We start from the raw sequence: 23,885 nt of genomic DNA, 5'->3' as shown, positions 1-23,885 counted from the left end.
GAGCTAATACCTGCAAAGCTAGCTAATGACACTCCCATCACCCTCATCTTTACTTCGCGTTTTGTGCTAATCACTAAATGTTAGCATGCTTACAAGTTAAACTAAGATGGTGATCTTGGTAAACATTATACCTGCTAAACATCTGCATTTTAGCATTGTGGTTTTGAGCATGTTAGCATGCTAACGCTTACAATACATCCCGAGGGGAACACGAGTGTCGGTACTAAATTTCAAATGGAAATCCATCCATGTAGTTGTCAAGATAGTTCACTCAAAACCACAAATGTGACGCTAGTAAAAGTGAATGTCTGTAAAATTGATAAGATGTCGAAATATTTAATGGGAGAAGTGAAAACTTTGACCTTCGAGTCACATACTTCTGGCAAAGACAACAGCCAGCATCAGCAAACAGCCCTCGGCCCAATGACTCACACAGGCAGCGTTTATTCTTTCAAACGTGTGGTTTTTATTTGATAATACTGAATATTTTGTCCTTCGCCCGGACTTACACAAAGCATCAAACACATGCACAGTCCTCTATTCACACAAGGTACCCATTTCTCATTTCTCTACACCTCTCCAAAAAGGATTAATCTCTCTCACTCTCACGTTACTCCAGCGCAAGAGGACCTTCTCACCTCGACACTACAGCTAAAGACATTGTAGACAAAGACAGCAAAAACACACAAAAATCATGACAAGTATAATAATAACACTGAAAAAATACAAAGTAATGGAAAATGGAAAGAGTTTACTTTTAAATTATGCCTCTAATACTCCATCATATATATATTTTTTGTTAATGTAGCTTGAGGTGTATAAAACAGCACTGTAAACTTCGATTGAGTAACTTGCTTTCTATGACAGCAATAAAGCTTTCATTAATAACTGGAAGGAGCAGGAAAGACGAGTCAAAGCTAACATTAAGCATGTAAAGACCTTATTACTCATGAAATGAACCGTCTGCGAGAGTATATTGGCAAATCATGAAACTGCTGTTGGCATTTACAATCAACAGATAATACAAAGACACTGAAATAACATCCCACAAGCTCTTTTTGTTTCCCTTTCACACATAAAATCTGCAAAAAGATCCCTTATAACCGAACCTCTCACACGCCACTTGTTTCTTTTTCTCTCATTGCAAGTACTATTTTATCTGTTGTGACAAAGATAGCAAGAATAAGCTTGCGTTTGTAAATATATGGATCACCAAAAGCATTCAAAATAGGCAAAATCTGCACCTGAGGTGGATCTGTCGGTCTGGGCGAACGATAATAACTGTCACATCAGAGTGCTCAGGCTCTTGTCTTTACTGGAACTCATCCTCAAAAAGTGCAAATCTAGTTCTAATGCAGTAAATAATAATTATCAAGTAACAACAAAAGTATATGCATAGGTACTGTACAGCTACATAGTGGGGATAACAAGGGGATGGGTGAAGATGACATGAGGAAGAAATTTGGGATATTTCTGATTGGACTGTGGGGTGAAGAGGTGCTGTTTTACCTCCCGAGCAGGTTCAAATTTAGAGCGCTCATCTTTACACAGCATAGACTGGTCCAGTGAGTTAAAATCACGACAGGAAAAGATTTTCACCTAACAAAACCAGAAAAGATCAGCCACGCGAGATGACTCATGTTTCTTTTTAAGGAAAACAGTTAAGCATTGTTGTGGGCGTCCGACGTCACCAGTGGCCAAACAGCTCCCAGCAGAGAAGGAGGAGAGAAGCGGTAACTAATAGTGTTTCGGAGAGAGGGAGACAATCATTTAAAAAAAGGCAACTTGGAATTTGGCTTTGGAATAAAATGGAGAATGAGGTAATAAAAGTAGAAACACGATGGGTAACGAATGATCGTCCGTAGGTCGGGGATTGATTGAGTAGAGAGCAGAGCTGTTAAAGAGCTTTGTGGGGCAGGAAGTGCTCTGTCTCACCGAGAATTTATATCCTCCTGACGCCAGCCTCAGGAGGAAGTTGCATCATCACTTGACCAGTCTATGTCTCATGATGCTATTTTATTTGTTTTTACAGACGCTGTGTCTGAGAACAACCTCTGAGCCTCTTCAGAGTCAGTTAATGTTGAGTAATACTGAGGTTGAAAGCGACCTTGTGTTGCTTTCTCTGACCGAAATGCTTACGGACGAATACAAAGAGAGGCTAAAGATTGTTTTCAGACCATCAGGTAATTTCAGTCATATCAGCTTTGCCTTTTTAAAAAAATCAAAAATCACTTTGCCTGATGTTGCTATCTTAAATTTCAATGGAATCGTTGAACATTTATTTTCACCAGGCTGTGCAGTGGGCGGTCAGGTGTGCCACGCGACTAAGGCTCCTCGCCATCCAGGAACTCCTTCTTGGGCGATGCGACGCCGCGGTACCAGGAGCAGGAGCCGTCTGCCCTCTTGATGCAGGCGTAGTGGTTGGCCTGGCGTCCGTGCACCTGCTTCTCGATCATCAGGTCTGTCCACAGACACTCCTCGGGAGCGGAGATCTCACAGGGCAAAGAGGGGCAGCGCACAATCTGCAGAGACACAGAAAACAAGCTCCTTATACTGTGTGCATAATCTGCTCAGCCATGTAAAGTTATGATACCATTGTATTTTTTTACATACAGCACCAATACAATCACTGAGCACAATATACCAAACGACACCTTACTTTAAAGTTGTAATCCTCAATATTTTCATAAAATCATGTAATATATTTACTTTCAGTAATTATCTTTCTATATAGCAGTTTTTATTAGTAGCGGCGGAGTCCGCCATTTCATTACTGAATTGAGGTTGCCTACCTTAGCACAAGCAATTCACAAGAAAACGATGCAATATGTAATCCAGCGTAATTTTACCTCAATAATATCAGCCTCACTGTTTACTGTCTGCTCTCTTTACACCAGGTCAGATCTACATTATGTTACTGCTAATGCTAACTGGCGAAACACAGGGTGGCTTTTATTGTGAAGCAGCCAGAGGAAACGCAATATATTTGTCACTGCAGTTAATGCAGACAAACTGTCATTTCGACACATTGGATAATATTATATTTTTTTGCAAGGGAGTAAACTGTTTGATGAAGAGCCCCTCCAACAACAAAATCAACTTTACTGTGTTTATTTATTGACTGACTTCCTCATCAAAACAACATGAGTTTGTTTGGCTGCACTGTAAACAGACACACCAGTTGCTCTGCTGTTGTATTACTGACAAATTCTCAAGGTGGATTATAACTTAAAGAAATCAAGAGAAGAAGCCAGAATTCTCACATGTTAATTGCTGTCTACATAAAACAATGATTTCAAAGGAACACTCACTCTCTTGCAGAAAGTTAAACAAGAAGATCGACACTACTTTCATGTGTGTACACTAAATATGAAGCAGGAAGTACAAAGCTACAGCCAGGACACGATTAGCTTAGCTTAGCATAGCATAAATACTGGGAACAGGGGGAAACAGCTAGCCTGGCTCCATCCAAAGATCCAATATCCACCTACCAGCACCTCTAAAGCTCTGAGAGCGTAAAAACAACAATCACTGATAAAAAACGGGAAAAAATGCAAATCCTCTCATATAAGAAGCTGAAACCAACAAATAATTGAATGAATGACTCAATCATCAAAGTAAATTTTCTGTCATTGTTCTGATGTTTGTTGTTGTAGCTGTTGTTGTGGCTCATGTCTCGTCTTGTTTGGTCTGTTATGTCTGGTTTTGTACTCCAGGAGGAGAAAACTTTGTTAGATAAACCAGACATACACAGACAGTCCTCTCCTCCACCGCCTTACCTTGCATTCACAACCCATCTGGTAGCGCTGGCTAAGGCCCTTCTTCTGGGTGTTGCTCAAGGAGTCCCAGAGCATGATGTAATCACACAGGGTCACATGCATGCGCCCGCCGGCCTCGGCCTTGCCTGTAAAAGAACGAGACGGCGATAAAAGCTTTTACAATGACAGAAAATTCAGACATAACAAGATTGTACATGCAGGAAAACACTGACACTCAGCTCCTGATGCATCAATATCATTGGACAAAAGGTCAAGGAGTGTCAGATGTGAAATTCACAGGTAAAACTGATAAAATCTGTTACTTTTCAGACTGGTGCCCGCAGGCATCAACACAGACCACCTGTCCTCGAGTTTATGTTTCACGCACGAGTGGCACCAGTCAAAACAAGAAGACATCTCAAGTTTACAGATCTGCTGAGGCTGCGTCCTCTTCTCTTCACCACTATCTGTCTGCAGAGCAACTCTCAACATGTTGAAGTCTTTACAGAATGTCCTCGCAGACGGGACTGACTCACGTTTCACTGCTGCAACGTTAACCCTTCACACTGGACAAAGGATGAATCATTTTAAAAGATGCCCCGGTCGGCAGAAAGTTAACCGTCTTTCCCACCGCTCAAGTCCTACATCTTGAAAAAAAAGAAGAAGAAAGAGTCTGAGAGAGAGGAAACGCTGGCTTCAGCAGTTCCTCCTCTTACAACTCTATGTAATTAGGGGCGAGTGTTTGCGGGTGCATCTCTGTCTGCGATGGGGAAACCAGAGCATGCATGACATCATGGTCCTCGGTGTCTCCTCTACTCGCTGTACTATGTCTCATTCTGCTGCCGACTGCCTGCGCTGCGTTCAATAACAATACCAGCCAGATTTAGCACACAGACGTTAAAAAGGAATAGTTGAGATGATAAGATTGATGCCACTCTCATATCTGTCTGTGAAATATGATGCTTCAGCGCGTTAGCCTAGCTTAGCATAAAGACTGGAGACAGGAGGAAAGACAACAAGGAAACAAGGGCAGATATTTCATGTCAGTGTTGGGGGGGGGGGGTAGTAGGCAGTGGACCAAACCACTGTGAGGCATATGGGGGGGGGGGGGGGGCTTACACACTATAATTAGCACAAGTGGGACAACTCATGTTTTTCCTCGGACTGCCCTGTATCCGTGTAATATCCACCCATGGGTAACAAAAACTCCAATTTTAGCTCTGTTTTTGGTCTCTACAAACTCCTGAAGGAAATATCTGGCTCTTTAGCGGCTAAATGCTCCACTATGATCACCAGTTAGTCGCTAACTGTATCTGTCAGATATTGTACAGTGAGTTTTAGGGCTTCTTTTCCCTGTACACAGCTGCTTGCTGTAGCCAAAAAAAGAGATGTGAATGGTGAGAATGAACCAAAACAGAAACATTACGGCCTCGAAAACCAAAACAATGAGCTGGAATTTGTTATAAAGCTCTGTAGAGCTGAGGGGGATTACAGAGTCAGATGATAATTCATCACTGTAAGCAACCGTTTTCACATACAAGTAGTCATGTGATCCATTGTTGATAGATTGTAGAATATAAAATATAGATTATAGCTGCTTTAAGGTTAATCACACTGGAGTGGAAGATGAATTTGAATGCAAGGTCGTAGACAGTCACTAAGTCATAAGACATCCAGCCAACTAGAGAACGCTCCCTTCAGGCTGTTATCTTATAGAGTGATTATTATTATTTTCATTTCATGGTCATCTCACCTCGAGCAGGAAGAACAGGAGCTCAAGCTGTAACACGACAAGACAAGGTCACTCCCAGTCTGCACCGGGTTTAGTCAGCAGCGTATCATTACCCATAATAACATAAACAGTCACTCCTCCAACACACAAAATGGCCTGTCTTTATCCGATCTCATGCTTGCCCCCCCCCCCCCCCCCCCCCCCACACCTGGAGGTCAATATCAGATCGTCTGTCTGTTTTTTTATTCTTTCACTTTTTGTTTGTATGTTGAATCTTAGTTTATCCACCCAAAACTGAAATCAAGGACATCTTTCTTTACAATCTCACGTCCACATCATTTAAGAGAAAGTAATCACTGTAGCATTCATATCATTATTCTATGTACATTTTACCTATTTGAAACAGAGCAGCCAGATTTCTATTTAGAAAAAACTGCTTAAAGCTCTCAATTTAACATTACAGCTGCGATAATTATTTTCATTCCTTATTACTCTAGTGAGTATTTGTTGGCATTTTGGCTTTTTTAGATAGCACAGTAGAGAGACAGGATGTATGGGGGGGAGGGAACAAAGGTTTCAACTTTAAACTTGAACCCTTTCCAGTTAAAGTCGAAAGTTGACCAGAATCAGACCGGCACGTTGCAGTTACTTTGTATGCATTATAGACCACTGGACTACCAGGACGACCCATCTGTAGAGGATTTTTAGATTAGGCAATTCTTCATTAATTATTGCCCATCAGAACTTACTAGAGCCCAAAGTAACAAAAATGTCAAATACTATCAAAAAAGATATAAAACAGAAAAAAGCTGCAAATCCTCTCATTTGAGAAGGTGGAGCAAATATTTGGTAAATTACTTATATAATTACTTGATTGTTTAAAATTAAACGCAAATCTGCAATATAGTGGTTGACTGAAAGTCCATAAACACAATGTGTGCTTAAAGGAATAGTTCAATATTTTGGCAAAGTTAGATGATATGGAGCTACAGCCAGCAGCCACTTAACTTAGCTTAGCTTGGAAACAGGGGCAAACAGCTAGCATGGCTCTGTCCAAAGCTAACAAAATCCTCCTTCCATCACCTCTAGGGCTCATTAATTAACATGTTATATCTTGTTTGTTTAATCCGTACAAAAGTTAGTCAGATAAAGGGTGAAGAGATCGACCGGACAATCACTCCAGAAACTTCATTACAGACAAAAGAGACATGAAATCTCATAAGTAACACGCACCTGAGATCAAATACTCCTTCTTGCCATTGGCATCCAGGGTAACGCCACAGACAGCGGACACAGGAGCAGTGAAGACAGCCTCGATGTCCTCGTTAGGCCCCTTGAACATCTGGAACAAAACCACAGCGAGGGAGTCAAAGGTCAGAATGAAGGAGTCAAAGTCTGAGCATCAGACCCTTTTGACTAAAACACTATGTGGCATCTTGGTGGAAGTTAAGGATTCAAATTGGATCTGTTTATTCTTACCTTGATCTGTTTGACCTCATACTGGATCCTCTTGATGGGGTTCCCATAGATATCATTCCCAGAATCCACCTCTCTCTCTCCCACCACCTTCGCTCGAATCACTGTGAGGGAAACAGAGGAACACGGCATCAGATGAAACGACCGAAAAAAAGACAAAACCATTTCCAATAAAACGATGCAGAGAGAATGCAGCTGTAAGCAACCAGATACGTGAACATGGTGTTCTTTGGAAAATATGTGTATATGTGCGTATGTAATGCCGATAAATGACAAGAAAATTAAGTTCAGAAATGCCAAAGATGTCAACAGTGTTTATAGTTTGTCCACCACAGAGTAGTGACGAGTTCATAACTGTACATTAACTTTATAACTGCAAAATGACAAAAGCAGCAAATTCTCACATTGTAGAAAGTGACACCAGAGAAACGACTCCAACAATTAATAGATTATTAAAACAGTTTTCTGTCTGATTAATGGACTTATTGTCTCCGCTCTAAAGATACGATTATAACGCCATGGCATGATTTCCACTGACAGCTGTTAATACTGAAACATCACCCAAGCCTCAGACTCTTGTTCACCACGTCCCGGGCTAACAACAGCCAGCTGCCTCAAGTCTCACGTGCACATACCACACCGAGGCACACAGCACTGACAATAAAAACTGAGCTGGAGTAGCTCAGCTTGGGCATCAACAGTAGCCCAGTCAATGAAAACCCAACTAAAGGTTTCTATTGGGTCCAAAACTGCATGAGGGCCAGACACATAAACTGACTGGATCTGCAACACGAAGCTTCCTGCCTCCAAACACGACCAGGAAACCGTCACAGGACCAGGGTTAAGGAATAAGAATACAACTTGAAAGCTGATATACAGAGAAAGAGCAGGCCAGAGGCATGTTTCTCACCGTGTGTGTGTGTGTGTGTGTGTGTGTGTGTGTGTGTGTGTGTGTTTTAATGGCCTGACTGACTACATCAAGCTTCAGCTATGCTTAGGGCATTTATTCAGAATGGAAAATATGAGCAATAAAGAAAAAAAAAAACATAAAATAAGCAGGAACAGAGGACACGTACACATAGATAAACACACACACACAGTTGACTGCTGTTGCTCTTACACCCTTGGGTTCAGTTTATGGCTTGGAGCAGACACAAATATGGGGGTTCATGGCTCCCAGAGTTAATAGCGTCTCTCGTTCTTCTGCTCCTCCCCTCGCCACTTCCCTTCCCCTTTTCACCCCCTCCGGTCCAAAACATGCATGCTTTTCTGCACATATAACTACAACTACATTGTTAGTGTTGCGACTTACAATGACTTTCATTATCGATTAATTTTGTCAGTAAAGTGTCAGAAAAGTGAAAAATGGCCATCAGGTATTCTCAGAGCCGATCTGCAAATGGCTCGTTTTCATTTTACGATGTCATGAAACCGTAAACCCTCGGACGTGAGAAGGTAGAACTGGTAAATATTTGGACTTTGTGCTTGATAAATCAACAATCAAAATTGATTTTCTGACCAGGGAAGCATGGTACCATCATTTTAGTGTTGCGGTTTAGTAGCACAATCAGGCTTTCTCCTGACAAACTGTTCAGCAGAGGCGTCAAATCCACATCCTGATGCATCTCATCCTGGGATCTTAAGTTCGCAGGTGACGGCTTAAACAATAGGAGGGTTAAATATATTTCTTTTTTCCCCTTAGAAGGTTAATGTTTTATGTCAGTGTAATAATTTTCATGTTATAAATCGCTGCAGGAAACTGAAACTAAATTCTTAACTGAATCTATTGAGGTTCAGCTTTCTACGACTTTAAAGCTGCTCTAATCAATGTTTTCATGTTGACAATGGATCAAATGACTAGGTGTAATGTGAAAGGGGTCAAACCCATCGACCGACATAGCAGGCGGCTGTTTTCAGTGAAAAAGCTCTTATAAACTGACTGAACACCATCTGACATAGTTAGCGACGAGCTGGTGAACACAGTGGAGCATCTAGCTGCTAAAGCTACCTTCCCTCAGGAGTTGGTGGAGACCAAAACAGAGAAAAGAAGAGAGTGAAGGTGGCAGTATACTACATCAGAAATGCTCCCCCCCCCACACACACACCTCTCCAACGTTGGATTAGTGCAACATTCACACCCACCTCGTGCCGTGATTGGCCAACTATAAACATGAACCAGTTATTTTCTAGCATTACCCGGCTCTGAATATTGAACTTACATTCATCAGGTAGCCACAAACGCGACTCCAAACGAGTGCTAATTTAACTTCAAGTCTGCTGGCAGGCAAAGGTAATATAATATAAGATAGATAATAGATAATATAAGGTGATAATATGTCAGTGTTGTGTTTAAAGCTTGTCCCGCTGCCAACAAGTGGCCATAACTAAACGTTTAAGAAGTAAAACCTAAAAGTTGACATCCAAAGAACATGTTTTTCCAGACAAATTACATATTCGTAATTTGGATAAATGACTGCTTGAATGTTTGATTCACTGCTAATGAAAGAGAAGGTGGAGCTAAAAGATTTGATAAATCTAAATTTGTTGACAAATGTTGTTTTTATCGACTTGGAGGCAGGAAACAAAATGGAACCGGCTATCTGTACTGATAAATGCTGCAAGCAAACTTCTGCATTTTAGTTGCACAGTTGATGCTTATGCAAATATGCAGCAGCAGCAGCAGCCAGAGTACACACATAAACACACACACGCAGCAGTATACCTGGCTGGCACTCTCTGCTGCATTCCTCTCAGTTTTTCCGCTCTCATTTCCTGACCTCATTCTGAGCCACAAACTAATGAGCAACAAAATCAGCAGCAGGACACAATACAGAGGGGAAATTACCCTGTTGTTCACGATGGATTGCTATAAAGGGAGCTTATCTGTCCACCTTGGCGTTACAGACTTGTTTACTTCCCCCTGCAATAAAGCCAGAGCAGATGATCCTGTGCAGTCTAAACAGTGTGTCGCGGAGGCAGCAGGCTACACAGCGTGATGCTAAAACAGCACGACTACCGGGGGCCTGCAGGCGGCCGAGGTTCACCGCAGGTTGATCCTTAAGTCATCGTATCACCAGGAGTCAACCAGCAGCCAGGAGCTCCCTCCATAAACCACCGACTGACCCACATTTCGACTGCTCCCCTACCCCCTCCGACCAGGACGACGTCTAATGACTTATACATGCGTATCAGTTGCACTACGCAATGTTTTCCATGCAAACCCCATATGAACACACACACACACACACCACATCCTCAATGCCCCCCTGTTCAATCCACCGCATGACTATCCGTTTCTTTTTTCATTCTCCAGTGACCGCCAAATCATCCCCGACTTTCCTGATGTGGTTTGTTCAGCACCAGACGTATGTGGACCTTCTGTTTAACCTGTCATTTGACCAGAAGCGAACCGCCCTCAAACACAATTCAGCCGGCCTCGTGACCTCTGAACATCTGTACGAAGACCTGTGCAGCAAAGACGAAAGCTCTGGTTTCCTCTGTGAGGTTGTCATGACACAGTTACCGCAGCTGCACTGCTGTCAGTATACAGGAGACTGGCCAAGAGTCAGATCGACACATCAACAGGATAATATTATGGACCAATACTGGCTTTTTGTGCATTCTTGTTCCTTTGTTTCCTTGTAATATATTACAATATATTGTTATTTGTGTTTTTATCTATATTACCAATAACAGCATGGGGTTGCAGCTAACAACAATTTTTATTATTGAATAATCAGATGATTGATTTATGGATTACTTGTTTGGCCTCTAAAATGTCAGAAGAAAAATGTGAAAATCAACATCAAAATCTCCCTGAGCCCAAGATTAAATCTTCAAATTACTTGTTTTGTCCAACTAACAGTCAAAAACACAAAAGTATTCAATTTGCAATAGTATAAAAACTGAGAAAAGCAACAAATCAAACCAGCAAATGTTTGGCATTTTGGGTTGATGGGCTGTCAAAATTATTACATTACTTACATTCAGCTGAGCCACATTATCATTCATTTGGAGTTGTGTTTCAGGCAACTTAAAGTCCAATATTTACTCTCTTTTAGCTCTGTTTTTGGTCTCTACCAACTCCTGATCCAGCTCTTTAGCTGCTAAACGCTCCACTAAGCTAGTTGCTAACTGTGTCTCTTTGCCTTTTGGTGCCTGGCAGGTTGTGCGCAGTGGGTTTTTAGCACTTTTTCACTGAGACTGAACCAAAACACCGGCCAGAAAACCAAAACAATGAGCTAAAAAAATACTTAAAGGCCTCATAGAGCTGAAGGGAACTGCAGTTGGGTGATAATTATCTGTGGATTCATCTCTACAAGCGCCATACCATATCATTTGAGCCCTTGTTGATATAAAAATGTCAATTAGTGCAGCTTTAATTATTTCCAGTTTACTGTTATATTTATTTTCCCTGTTGTCTCTAATAATTAAAAGTTTATTGCTCAACTGTAAAATATTATACAATACCAATACCTGTGACAATGAACAACAAGGGCAAAAAATCCTCCATATAAACACAATTTAAATACAAATATTGGCTGATATAACATCAATTAATAATTGTTACCCATCAGGCTCTTTACAAATATCCTCCAAGACGGGCTGATTTATTTTCAAAAGAGCAACTTCAGATTTTGCTTTGTTTTTCAGGACACTGTGTTTCTTATGATGCATGTTAAGTGCATTTCATGAAGAAAACATGTTTCCATAGACTGAGACGTGTACAGTCAGTGTGTTCTTGCATGTCCACTGCTGCAGACGGCGGGGTGACTCTGGTCTTCCTCACCGCCCAGCCTCAGGACCGTCCGACTGGGCAGGGCTGCTGGGGAAGTTCCCCTTTGTGGGCAACAGATTTATATGAAAAGAGGATGTTTGTCTCTGCACATGTACATAGATGTGTGTGTGATTGTGTGGTAGGTGCATGACACTGCTCGATCATTATGGCTTGCGGTCTGACCTGGGGCATCGTTTAGCATGAAAAACAGAAGGTGACACACACACACACACACACGCTGCTGGTACATGTACAATATGTGTGTGGACACGCAACGAGTGGGATCCCGTTTCACCAAAAAAACAAATATCAATTGTCAGACCACATAGCTGTTGACAATGTCGCTTTGTTGTTGCCTACATGCACATTCTGGGCAACCAGACAACCAACTCTATTCTGATTCTCTGCTTGTTTCAAGCCTGCAAAACCCATTTCACTCCAGCCTCTTATCTGGGTGTTTCTCCCGGCAGATTGGGGTTTTTCAGATCCGCCAAAGCCACAGTTTCATCCTCAGGTCCACCCTGAAATCATCGGCGGACAATGACAATCGACCATTGTTGCCGTTTAGCGGTTTGCACGTCCTTTAAACGTGCATACTCCCTCCGCTAACAAACGCTATATTGACTCATACACCCCTTAAAAAAACAACATGAGCCTGTTTCTAAGTCCTGCCAGCTCAGCGAGACACTGAGTCACACCTGAAAATTGAGCTGTCATTTTGCAATCTGAAATTAGGCAGATCTTATCCCCAAACAAACACACGAGGAAGTGTGTGAATAAGGAGTCAAAGGAAGGAAGAAAAGATGGAGCCAGAGTAATGTGGTCTTGAAGTTTCTCATTCTCAAGGATACCATGCATATTTTAACTTTGACTGGGACTTTTATTGCTTTTTCCCCCCCTAAAAACACACCCTGAACTGACAGCCAGATGTCATGGATGCATGGCAGCAAGCCTGCAGTTGTCTATTTGGGCTGTGGAAGTGTGTGTGTGTGTGTGTCCCTGTGTTACACCGGAGCAAAGTTGGGAAAACCCCAGCAGCATTCCTGTAATTCCTCCCAGCACCACCCCTCACAGGAAGAAACAGGGCAGGAATGGAAATAAAAAAAAATAGAGGAAAGCTCGCGGTGTGACATATTCTGTGGTTGAGATTCAACCCCCCTCCTCCTCCTCCCCGAAATTTCTCTTCACATTCTCCATCCCTTGTCCTCCTCTCCGCTCTTTCCCTCCTTGTCTCTTTCTTTTCCTCTCTTGTGCCACGTTGCCCTGCAGAAGCCAGGCGACGCTGCATCGTCCCGGAGCTGCAGAGGGTGAAGCCTGGTGAACACACTCACATACGGCTGCTCCAGACCTGAGACATTATGTACAGTGACGGTCCCACACTCCTTCCTCTATATTACACTGACTTACACAAACTTAGTGCACCTACACCCTCTGATACAACCTCTTATTGTGGCTTCTAGAGGATCATACTGAGATGTCACACTGATAGGAGAAGAGATAATCATAAAGTTCATAAAGGTCAATATTAACTCTTCTGTGAGTGCCACAGGTGCACTTTAACTCCTTAATGTCATGTTAAAAGCATTTTAAGTGGACTTTACTTCAAAATGAGCATGTGTTTGTGTTTGTGGGTGTGTGCGTCCCTTCAAAGCATGCCTCCATGACACCTAAACAACGTATTTCTTTATTCCTGTGCGTCCCAAATAGCTACTTTAGCATTTTTGTACGTTTGACACCATGACGTGACAAAATGTGACAATGGGGTCTGCGTGTGTCTGCAATCAATCTGTCGGGCCATGGCCTTGAGGAGCAACACCCTCCACCTTCAGGCTTTCCAGCGGTTTCCAGCAGCTTCTGTGAGCCCGCTCAGGACGCACCGGAGGCGGGCTGAGCGACTGCAAACCGCCGCCGTCATCCGTGCAGGAGCCTGGTGCAACACGAGCAAGGTAAACAACAACAACAACAGTCCCCGGTGCTGTACTCACCTACATCGGCGTTGCAGAACGCCTGTTGCGGATGCACCGGAGCGCAGCTGCAGGCTTCCGCGAGCTCCTCCGCCCGCCACAGGACCAGCAGCGCGAGCGTGCAAAGGATGCCGTTAACGGAAATTGGCATTTTCAAAAACACTGATGCGACGTTTTTTCACCCTCTTCGTTGCTGTGTGCTGCGCAGATGCGGTGCAGTGTAGATCCAGCGGCAGGCAGCAGCGTCCCCCCCTCCGCTGTTTTCTTCCTCTAACCGACAGACCGGGCGACGTCAACGACACCGGGCGGTCCGCTCGCTCAGCTCCGTTATAAAGGTGAGGTTTCGCTCCCTCCTCGGTGGCTCCCAGAGGTGTCTACGCAGCTGTCTGTCTGTCGGGACTGTTTTCCTTTCAGAGATCAAGGCGGTTTTATAAAGCAGCTCGTGCGGCTCCTCCCCCCGGCGGTAACGGCTGAACCGGCAGGCGGCGCTGCGTCCCCCGTCCGGAGCCGCCGGTGCTCCAGTCTGAGGTTTGTTGCATGTCTCAGTATCAGTGGTGGAAGAAGTACTCAGATATTTCACTTCAGTAAAAGTAGCAGTACTACAGTGTAAAAATACTTTTACTTGTAGAGGAGTATTTTCACAGAGTGGTATTAGTACTTTCACTTAAGTAAAGGATCTGCTCAAAATATACTACACTTCAATTTGTGAATGGTATTACTTTAGCCTATCTGCATTTATAGCAGTATAAACAATTAATAGCCATGAAAACAAAATCTGTATATTTGTAATAATAATAATAATAATAATAATAAAACAGTTCAATAGTTGATAAACAATGTGTGTCTAGAAATAGGAAGAGGTTTGGTCTGACTCATGAGTTTCCTTATTCTGTCTGGTGGATTGTACGTTTACTTAAGTATTGGTACTTGTACTTCACGTCAGTATTTCCAATTCTACATTTCAGAGGAAAATATTGTACTTTTTACTGTTTACAAAACACATTAAAAGAGATCAAAGCAGAAGATCAGTTTCTATGAGTTTTGAGATCCACCAAAAAAACAATTTCCCTGCCAAACTGTTCGAGGCCCAATGAGGTAAAAATATCCAACATTTCATTAAAAGCAGAGATTAGACAAAAGTCTACATCTCACAACTCCTCAGATTTATCTGGTGACCCTTTGGGGAGACAACAACTGGACTAAACTAACTCCACCTCCACCAGCTACAACAGTAAAATGCTGCTTACACATTGATGCATCAGTCAGTCAGTCACAGGGGACATTTTTCAGCAGGACTAGACTTTAACTTTTGATCCTTTAAGTACATTTAGTTGATAATACTTGTGTACTTTTAACCAAGTAGGATTTAAAATGCAATTTTACACACCTTTACTTGTAATGAAGTAATTCTACATTGTGGTACTGTCACTTTTACTTAAGTAAAGGATCTGAGTACTTCTGTGTTTCTCCAGAGTTCATTGAAGTTTCATCAAACCTAAAACCTCTTCATCCTTATGATGTGGACGCGCTGCCAGAACTTTAATCACATACAGAGACATAAGAAAAACAACACTCCAGGGTGCTGTATTTCAAATATTTGTGGTTTTATTCCAGCTCATACCGAGGATCAACACAGTGAAATGATCCGACTGGCAAACCGTTCATATAAATCATCTACCTCCATCCTGGCAGAAGAGGGCAGTATCCTCCACCTTTATCTCTGTTCACCACACCGAATTCAGAGTTAATCCATGCGTAGACGTGTTTATCTAGTTTCACAGTAAAGCCAATATTGGTTTAAAAAAAAAAAAAAAAAGAAGAGTGTTGTTGCTCCTGACACTTTGTAGAAGGCACAGATTGTAAAGAAGACAGGAGACACAAACAAAAGGCCAACAATAAACCACTACAGACGAGTCGCACCATGTCGGACAAACTACCAGAGTTTTAATCTGGCAAAGTAAAGCGCTGTTCCTGAGAGGAGATCATTTGGTTTCTCAGCAGGAGTACACAGTGCCCCCCTTTTATCTGCTTAATGCAATAAAATAGGATTAATTTTATCCAAGAAAGAGCATCAGATACTAAAAAAAGTGACATGATTGATGAAAAAAAAAAAAAAATCCCACAGCGAGTTCCCACCAATTAACACTGATCTGAGGATGACGTACGGAAACGAGCATTTCATTATGACTAATAATTATAAAATGAAGACAAATGACATAAACACATGTGTTTTCGGTCTTGTGTGTCGAACAGATGACGCTAATCAGCCTCAGAGGCCTTTGTTGAAGTAGACGTGCTGCATGGCGTCTCCATACTGAGACACGATGGAGTCTCTCAGCTCGGGCTCCAGCTTCGACACCGCCATAGAGCTGTTACAGACAGACACACAGAGGGAAGAGAGAGAAACATGGTCAGAATGTACTTTGTTTGATTAGACAAGCTAATCCTGTTTTGTTTGCTTCTGCAGAATGATTCAGAGTAAACAAATAGTCAGAAACATTACAAATGAGCTGCAGAGAACACAATTTTATCAATAAAAAGTGAAGTATAATTAGGAAAGAAAGCAACAAAGTAGGGCCAAGTATGTTTTCTACAACCCTTCATAAAATATGTTCTGTCAGCTGTTGAGTTGCATTGTGGGTAATGTAGGCCAGGTCGGCAACTAACAATTATTTTCATAATTTATTAATCGATTACTGTCACGATTAATCGTTTAGTCTATAAAATGTCAAAAATTTGTGAAAAATGCTCATAACAATTTCCAAAGCGACGCCTTCAAATTGCTTCTTTTGTCCAATCAACAGTCCAAAACCCAAAGACTCTTCATTTACCGTCATGGACGACAAAGAAAAGCAGCAAATCCTCACATTTAAGAAGCTGGAACCAGCAAACATTTTACATTTTTTATTTATCGATTATCAAAATAGTTGGCAACTCATTTTCTTTCGATCGATTAATCGAGTAATCGTTGCAGCTCTAACGTAGGCGCCAGGTTTTGACAAGGAATGTGTGGAATACAAAAATGATATCTCCGGTCTTGCTGCATCAATTTTGCTAAATGTTTTGACTGTCCGTCGTGAGTCCGACTGTGTCACAGGAGTTCAATGATAAATCTGTGGAGTTCTCTTTTAAGCATGTGTCAGCAGGTGAAAGTACAGAACCAGGTTTGTTACCATCTCTGAGGGAACAGGGAGCAGGCTGCAGGCACCATGTAGATCAAACTGTAAAAAAGAAAGAGAACTAAAGTTATTTTGTTTTCCAAAACACTCCTGAACACATTGAAACCCCGGTGACCCTGTGACCCTCTCTACTTACAACACTCCCACCATCATCACTTGAATTGGCCCGTGGAGAAACGTGATTCTCTGTGAGAAGACAGAACAAAGCTCGATGACGGACGCTACACTTTCATGTTGGCCACTTTAGCAGGGGGACGGTAATGAAGGTAAAGCTCTGACCTGCATGAACTTGTATTTTTCCAGCCTCTGCATGATGATTGGGAGGATGACTGACAGAAGAGAAGAAGAAAAGTCAAGAGAGGAAGAGGACAACTCAAAGAATGTAACATTTATACGATTAATCTTGCATACTCATTCCTGGTGCGGCCATGGTGACCCGAGATACGACCACCTGAGTGATGCCTTTTACTGCTGCTTTCTAAAAAGAAGATTTACAGTTTATGAATAGTAGAGGAAAACTATAGTGAATTTTTTTAAATGTCCTGAAGTGCTGACCGTAGAGTGGCCCAGCTTGTTGCCGTTTTCATCTGTGACAGCAATGCCATTCAGAATTTCCCTGAAAAACACAGAAAGACAAAATAAAAACAAAACATATTAAACTAAAGCACACAGGGGCTTCGGTGTAAGCTTTAAAGTGTTCAAAACAAAACTAAAAAGAGGGATGTTCAACAGAAAAGACTAAATTAAAGTAAATGGTACATTGGTAAAACCTTTACAAGGCCAATTACTGGAGGAGGGACACAGAAAATATATATGACAACATCCAGCAGCATGAGAGGGAGGCCGGCTGCTGCTCTTGTAAACGTGCTCTGTGCCGCTGATTCAGAGTTTAAGATGGTTCAACTTTTTCAACTGGACAGAAACTACAGAGGGAAACGATATAGGAGCTGATTTCACCAACAGAGATGCTACTAGTTAGCTAAACTTATGCTATATTAATCGTGCTGACCATTTCCACCTCCATTTTAAGCTACAACCTGTTCTGTTTAGCTTTGGTGGCGCTGGAGGAAAAGTCAGAGAATCACTGGAGACATTAGAATTTATCCTCTTGGAACTATGAATGAACACATTTCATGCCAATCTACCGATAGTTGTTGAGATATTTTAGTCTGGAGCCATGCTGCTAGCATGGCAAAGAAATAAGATATTGACATTTCACTTTATTTTATTCACTTTTCAGATGTTATATTCACATTTAGCCTGCACAAGGCACAGACACAGTCACATTTCCTTACACAGAAAATATAACAGACTGCTTTGAGTCTCTCGGTTCTTTGATTTCAGCACATTAAAATCTGCACAATACAACATAATCCCCGCCTCCACATGTATTCATTAGGAGTTCAAACAGCAGGACTTACTGTTGCCTCATCATAGGAATGTTAACACAGTTGGCTGCTGCCACCGCTGCAAAAGGGACCCAGCGAGCCACAAGAGGAGGAGCTTTCTGCAGGACAACAAAAACAGTTTGAATACATTTGAATAAAATCAATAACCAGATTAGAATCTGCCATCACTCTCAAATATATATATTTTTTGCTGCATTATATATTTGGAAAAGCACAGGTGTGATTAGGAAAAGTTGCATCCGTCTTAGTTTTGACAGTTGACCCTTGTATTGTTCGTGTGGCTCGTTACAGCAACATCGTTAAAGTTATTAATAACACCTGAGCTTTTCCTGCAAGGACGAGTCAACATGTCTGCTGAGAAATACACTGTTACACTAGACAACTACAAACTCTCAGATTTAATGTAATGAAAGTGTTTTTTACTGATTAAAGTAAAACAACGATGTAATCAATGGCTGCATCTGGTTGTGCTTGTTACATCACTGCATTGTTGGAGGAAGTACTCTTTTACTTAAAAGTAACAATACCACAGAGTAGAAATACTGTTACAAGTAAAATTTAAAATACAAGTAAAAGTACTTATTAGCATCAAAATATTCTTAAAATACCAAAAGTAAAAGTACTCATTATACAGAATGACCAATTTCTTATTTATGTAGATTGTGTTATTGGATTATAATCACTGATGAATTCATGTGTACATCACTTATAATTGAAGCTGGTAAAGGCGGAGCTAATTTTATAACTAACTACTTTATTCACCGCTAGGTAGATTTTGAATTTCTCCTCGCGGATCAATAAAATCTTATCTTAATAATAACCAATAATAATAATACATCATAATTTATATTTTGTATTATTAACCTGAATCTGCAAAGTAACTAATTTATTTAATAAATGTAGTGAAGTAAAACGTATATATCTGCCTCTGACATGTACTGCAGTACAAGTATAAAGTAGCAGAAAATGGAAATACTAAAGTAAACCTGAAAATTGTTCTTAGGTAAAGTACCTAGAAGTTTTTAGTCCTAGTTTAACTGTCGATAAATGTTGATAAATATCTTGAGGGAGCCCCAGAATAGCTACTAAACTACAAAAAAAACACATGGTCGTCTTCAGTGGATGGAGTTTAGAGGGGTTACGATCTGAATTATTAGTATCATGTACATATTATATCCACTGTTTATCATCTAAATGTACAGGTAGATTGTAACCCCACTAAACTACATCCCCTGAAGAAGGCTGCAAAGATGCGTTTGAAAGCTTCACTTCACAACACTTCTGAGTGATTCAGCGTTTCAAATTATCCAGATGAGTCATTAAAAAGATAAAGTTCAGCAGGTTCAGCCAACAGTCAGCGGTCTGTGTGTGTTTGTACCTTTGTGTAGAGGTTGAGTCCGACTGCTGTCGCCAACGCTGTGCTGGTTGCTGTGAAGTAGGCGACTCCAATCTGCCTGAGAGAGACAATAAAAGCCTTAAGTGACGCCTTTTTGTCATTCAGACATAAATGTTCCTCACGGCTTCATTCAGACATGACAGAACAACAGCGAGCTGGAAAGCTGTTGTTGTTCTCTCACAGGCTGCACTCATGATGGATTTTAAAACGATTTATCTTGCATTAAATACTCTCATTAAATACTCTTCTCACAGCAAATCCTCATTTTCTCATCACAGTGCACAAGCACTGAATGACTAGACGTTAAGTTGGGACTCTTGTTTAATTCCTATTTGCTCACAAACTGTGTGTGAAGCATTTTGCTGGATATTAATGATTACATTCCTGCAGCATGAATGAAAATACAAAGTGCTGGTCTGATTAGTATTGGGGCTGTACAGGGGTTTCATTTTTTCCTCTTTTTTTCCCACCACGAGGGGTTAAAAATAATGTTTATAGGCTGATCTGTTATGAGCAGAATCTCATCAAGAACTGTGTTTTGTGGTTTATTAAACTGATTTTATTTTCTTTGTGAAAGATGCTAAATGTATAGTGTTCTTGCTAGGCGAACAATAAATGCATTTAATCCTTCTCCACCTTTAATCTTGTGCTGCCTTTATGTTAATCTGACATTAAAGCGCCATGTTGGAAGAGTTGTGGAAATGATACTAGTAAGATTGCCATTCTGACTTCTACATAAAAGTGACTCAGGAATGTTAAATCTCCATCAGATTTAGAGGTCTGAAAGAGATGAGAGTCACAATACAGCAGGATTATGATTCCTTTAAAACAGTCACGTCCACTGAAAGCTTATATGTATAGCCAGTTCTTACTTGGGAGTGATGGGGGAGGCAGCGTTACGGTTTGTGTAGTTGACCAGAGCGTTGAAAGACTGATTCACCCACTGCCAGAACACCACAGCAGGAACTGTCCTAGAAAACAGACCGTTATGAAACCTCCAAAGCTTCCTCTGTGAAACTGCAGGATGTGGTGACACGCGGCTCGTTCAGTTTGCTCGTCGGTACCTGTAGAACTGCAGCATGAAGCCGGTGATGGCCATGCCTCCGGGGACCTGGAAGGACATGCGGCCGATAAGGTTCATGCGGTCTCCTGTGTCTGGGTGGAAGGCCGAGTCGTAAAGCTTCTTAGCGTAGTGGAGCTGTTCCTCTGTGGTGCCGGGAGGGATGGATCCTGCCCTACAGAGCACCAAAAACACATATTGAACACTAATATAGGACGTCAGTAGACATTTTCATACTATCACATGCATGCAGAAACAGTCCTACATCACCTGTTTGTTTTTTAGTTTTGGGAGCATTTTTCATGTTGAAACCATAGTCTTTATAAAAGAAGTATATGTAGCCACGGTGACGTCACCCACCACTTTGTGGACTACCGTTTTGAAGCCTCGAGTTTGGCATTTTGGCTGTCATTTGGAACCAGAAGTGACCATATTTGGACGAGAGGGTGGAGATAATATGCACGCCTACCTATACTGGAAACCTGACGGCACCTGGCTCCTGGCTAGGCTGTGCAAAGTAGCTGCTAACAAAGTTAGCGTCGCGACCTGTCAATAACAGGGTAGTGACGCCCTAAAGCATATCCTGCTTTATCATCTATTTTACTCTAAATAGGACCATCATTTATTTGTATCATGCTGTATTGAAGAAGACTTGAAACCATAACCTCATTAAGAAAATGTTTACTGAGGTAATAAATCAAGCAAGCCCCCTGCTGGCCATTAGAAAGAATGCAGGTTTAAGGCACTCCCGTATTGGCTTCACTTTTCAGACCTGGAGGTTGGTGCTAGGTTGACACTTCAGCAGATGACACATTTAAAATGCAGACCCCAAGGTACGAGATAAAATATCAAAGAGAAACTTTAATGGCCCAAAATATTACAATAGCCTGACATATAGTATTTTCCCTCAAACTGCTGAAAGCCCGACTTGCAACAGATACAATATGTTCCTGCAGATCACACAACAATTACATGAAACAGTCTCTGTGTGAGAGCATTTTCAGGTCACATTCATTGCAGGTGAGTCCATCTTCTCACCTGCAGCTTTCTACTAAAGCTTTGGCCTCATCTAGGCGAGAGTCAGGTAAGAGTGCCGTTCGACAGTCGGTGATGTTGAAGAAGTGTTTCAGTCGGCCCATGAACGTAGACTGATCCCATCGCGGTGCGTCAATGTCGAATGAGCTCAAAGCCATGGCGGTTGTTAAAAAGGAGTCCCAACTTAACACATTAAAAAGTTCAAGTCTGTGGAGTCCTCTGTTTGCTCTGCAGGAGGTCACTCATCTGCAGCACCCGAAACCTGGACAAACAAAAAGGGGGAATAATACCAATATAATCAGCCAGCTGTAACTAAAACATATACTGATTCATAGTTAATGAATTAATTACATGCATGTCTCTAATCAGTTTATCACAACTTGGTTCATGTTTGTTGTCGAACCAGCCAGACCTGGCTTGAGCTGATGTAACATTAACAGATGTTTAACTCAGAGGGTCAGAGAGGACCAGGCTGCTTCACCTTTCAACCGCCATTCCCACAGGGTTTCCCAAACACGTGTGTGTGTGTGTGTGTGTGTAGAGCTGCAATGATTAGCCGACAGAAAATTAATCTGCTACTATCTAAACAGTCGATTAACCATTTTAGTAATTTCTCAAGCAAAAATGTCAAATATCTGATCTATTGATCAAAATAAGCGTTGCAGCGTCCAAAATGCCAAACATTTGCTGGTTTCAGCTGTTAAATGTGAGGATTTGCTGCTTTTCTTATATGATTGTCAATGAAATATCTTTGGGTTTTGGGGTTCTGGTCGGTCAAATCAAGCTCTCTGAACACGTCTGTTTGGGCTCTGGGAAGTTATAAGGTTTTGTTTTTCACATTTTACAGACTAAATGATTAATCGAAAAAATAGTCTGCAGATCGAACAATTAGGAAAATCGTTAGTGGCACCCATGTTGGTATTGAACCTAGGCAAGTCTGATGGGCACGAGTTCATCCAACCCTGCGAAAGTGGTCTTAGAGATACAGTTGTTCTGTGTACCGCACTGCATTGTAGTTTTTCGGCTCTTACCCCCTCACAAGCTGCCGGCCTTGCAGTTTGCCAACATGTGCCCTTGGGTTCAAACCCAAACACAACCCTGAACAAACACAAACTCTCGTTCCTCCCTAAAAATTCTCAAGGGCCAAACTTCCTCTAGAAATCATTGACCATATCCCGGCAAATGGTTCCACAGGTCGTCATTTTGAGTTTTTGCAGCTGCAGCATTCTCCTTCCTATTACACAACCAAAGGAACCAGAACCTGCTGACTCCAGCTCAAACAAACAACCCACTGTGCATCTTCATCATTACATTACTAATTATTTACTGTAGAAACCGGCACTCTGTGGTTTAATCTTTTGTAAATAAAGGGCACATGAGGAGAGGAGTCCACCAGCGCTCTTTGAAGGCTCAGCCTGGCTGGAACTGGATTGTTTCTGGAGCTGTTTGTTTAGAAAGTAGGGTGAAGGCCTGCTGAACCTTGTGGGGATCACTGAAAAGTCAACGTGGCCCTACATACCATGACCACTTATCAATACAAACATATAAACAAACACTGGAACTGATGGCTTCATAGGATGGAACTGTGCTGCTTTCTGTGGAAACCAGGTCATTAGGCTGTAATGTAAAGATAAACTATATGTAATAAAACAAGGAGAATTTATTCGGGCTGCAACCAATTATTTTCATGATCAGCTAGCCTGTTGAAAATTTTTTGATTAATCGTTTTAGTCTATAAAATGTCTGACAATAGTGAAAATTGGCCATCACATTTTACCAGAGCCCAAGACTGCATCTACTAAGTGTCTTGTTTTGAAAATTGCCCTGGACAGTTTTCATTAATTTGTGACATGTTACAGAGCAAATGATTGAGAAATTAATAGTAAAATGAATCGATCATGAAAATAAAAGTTAGTTGCAGCCCTACATGCAGGGGACGGTTGAGTTAAGAAATTGATTTTAATAAGACATGAACAGGGCTGAGCAGCGGTGGAAGAAGTATTCAGATAAATACTCTATTACAAAACCTTACTTTAGTAAAAGTATGCAAGTATTATCAGTAACGTTTACTTAAAGTATCAAAAGTAAAAGTACTCTTC

The 23,885-nt window shown here is 41.5% G+C and overlaps 2 protein-coding genes across 2 annotated transcripts; both read right to left on the bottom strand.

Moving 5' to 3' along the window:
* Window positions 1-442: 442 nt before the first annotated feature.
* Window positions 443-14,094, bottom strand: timp2a (TIMP metallopeptidase inhibitor 2a). The gene is made up of 5 exons (XM_070927164.1): window positions 13,729-14,094; window positions 6,970-7,070; window positions 6,724-6,832; window positions 3,780-3,904; window positions 443-2,522 (listed from the first exon to the last, which is right to left on the bottom strand). The coding sequence occupies exons 1-5, from the start codon at window positions 13,856-13,858 to the stop codon at window positions 2,325-2,327; spliced, it is 663 nt and encodes a 220-aa protein (XP_070783265.1). The 5' UTR covers window positions 13,859-14,094; the 3' UTR covers window positions 443-2,324.
* Window positions 14,095-15,845: 1,751 nt separating this feature from the next.
* sfxn2 (sideroflexin 2) lies at window positions 15,846-21,944 on the bottom strand. The gene is made up of 11 exons (XM_070926646.1): window positions 21,790-21,944; window positions 20,756-20,926; window positions 20,564-20,662; window positions 19,674-19,749; window positions 18,308-18,393; window positions 17,442-17,502; window positions 17,298-17,364; window positions 17,166-17,215; window positions 17,023-17,072; window positions 16,881-16,928; window positions 15,846-16,076 (listed from the first exon to the last, which is right to left on the bottom strand). The coding sequence occupies exons 1-11, from the start codon at window positions 21,942-21,944 to the stop codon at window positions 15,977-15,979; spliced, it is 963 nt and encodes a 320-aa protein (XP_070782747.1). The 3' UTR covers window positions 15,846-15,976.
* Between the last annotated feature and the right edge of the window lie 1,941 nt (window positions 21,945-23,885).

Source organism: Enoplosus armatus, chromosome 20, assembly GCF_043641665.1.
Source record: "Enoplosus armatus isolate fEnoArm2 chromosome 20, fEnoArm2.hap1, whole genome shotgun sequence".
Taxonomy (NCBI): Eukaryota; Metazoa; Chordata; class Actinopteri; order Centrarchiformes; family Enoplosidae; genus Enoplosus; species Enoplosus armatus.
This window is presented reverse-complemented; position numbering and strand designations above follow the sequence as displayed.